At 32.1% G+C, this 1,581-nt stretch overlaps 1 protein-coding gene across 1 annotated transcript in view; it reads left to right on the top strand.

The window, feature by feature from the left end:
• The window catches only part of KAT2B (lysine acetyltransferase 2B), a 40,438-nt gene that overhangs the window by 31,424 nt on the left and 7,433 nt on the right, over positions 1-1,581 (top strand). Inside the window, exon 14 of the mRNA XM_057381667.1 lies at positions 744-887. Coding sequence (XP_057237650.1) covers positions 744-887 — 144 coding nt within the window. The remainder of the gene's footprint in view (positions 1-743; positions 888-1,581) is intronic.

Below are 1,581 nucleotides of genomic sequence, written 5' to 3'. Positions count from 1 at the left end.
TAAAACTGATACAATTTACTCTTCACACATTCAAAATGAATCAAAACTGAGCTTGTGATACACCTACTGGATCTGTGCAGACAGACCCTTCTCCTGTCTGCAATATCCCTTCCCCTGTTTGAAAGTGCTCAGTTTCCATCTGGGTCTGAAGCTTTTGGTGCTAAATTGTGAGGCAACCCAACCCTGGTTGGGTTTCAACTTATTGCTGAGCTTTCATAGATACCACTGTAACAGAAGAATGAAATCAACCCGAGTGAGAGTCCTACATTGCTTGTTGGTTGATTCTTTTGTGTGTTTGTTTTTCAGTTAAATTTTGAACTGTATGAAGACTAGTATAACTTTGGAACTTTTAAAAGGATTTGTTAACTTGCTTTTTTACTTGAAATACAGAAGTTTAAAAAAAAAATTCCTGCTGTGAAATTTTCTTCACCTATGACAATGGGATTTACATTCTTTAATATAAAATAACAAATTAAAAAAAAATCTAGGAAGTTTGTCCAATTTAAAAAAGATCTAGGAAATTATTTTATCTTCCCTGTCTTCCTTCTTAGCAATTAACTATTCTTGTATCACRTGCCTTCCATGAGAAGGTTTTTGCAACACTGAACCATAGTCTGTAACTCTTGTATTTTTTTTATTTTAACATTGCAATGAATTTGGTTCTAAATCCTCACTCATTTCTGTTAAAACAAATGTAAAAGGAAAATGGCATCATGACAATACAAGTCATTTTTCTTTCTCAGGGTTTCTCCAAAGATATTAAAGTACCAAAAGCCAAATATGTTGGCTACATCAAGGATTATGAGGGTGCCACATTAATGGGATGTGAATTAAATCCAAGGATCCCCTACACGGAATTTTCCGTCATTATCAAAAAGCAAAAAGAGGTAAAGGTTGAAATGAAATGTTTGATGTTACCCTTTATTCAGATATTTAGAAACAAATCAGTGAGTGCCATGTTAGCTTTCTTCTTTACTTTGGTGCTYAAATTTGAGTGTATACTTCTATTACTTAGAATGCTTCTTTTATTCAAGTCCCAGTTCCAAAATTTTGCATTTAAAGCATTAAATTCTACCTTATTGACTTAACAAGAGGAAAACTGTTAAAGTACTGGTATTTTGAGGAGTAAGTCACGTTCAATTTTGTGATAAGTAAGCAAAATCTTGTGACATTGATTTTTTTACAGCTTTGTCAATTCCTCCCTCCCCATAACAGTAATGTTTGTTATAGTGACATATAAATGGAGTGTTTATATTGCATGGTCTGCATTTTACTTGAAAAAAGGAGGATTCTTTTTTTCTGCCACTGTTTTAAAATATAAAGCTTTTGTTTTAAAATATAAATCAAGGGTGGCTGTCTTAATTTCCAGTCTAGCCCTCTTTGGAGTTTGTGGGATGTTCTTCATTTAGTTTATAATAACATTCCTTATAATAAGGTACTTTATTGGCCAAATAATTATGAAGTTTCCAGTTGTGTTTAAATACTTTCCTGTCTGTTAAAAAAATACAGACTGTAAGGCTAATTTATTCTTTCAAGGTTGTTCAAACCTGGCCTTTTTTTTTTTTTTTTTTTTTTTTTTTT

The sequence above is a fragment of the Malurus melanocephalus genome, unplaced genomic scaffold (genome assembly GCF_030028575.1).
Source record: "Malurus melanocephalus ecotype Western Australia unplaced genomic scaffold, MMel_1.1 scaffold_521, whole genome shotgun sequence".
NCBI lineage: Eukaryota > Metazoa > Chordata > Aves > Passeriformes > Maluridae > Malurus > Malurus melanocephalus.
Note: the sequence above shows the minus strand (reverse complement) of the source record. Positions and strands in the feature narration are given on the sequence as shown.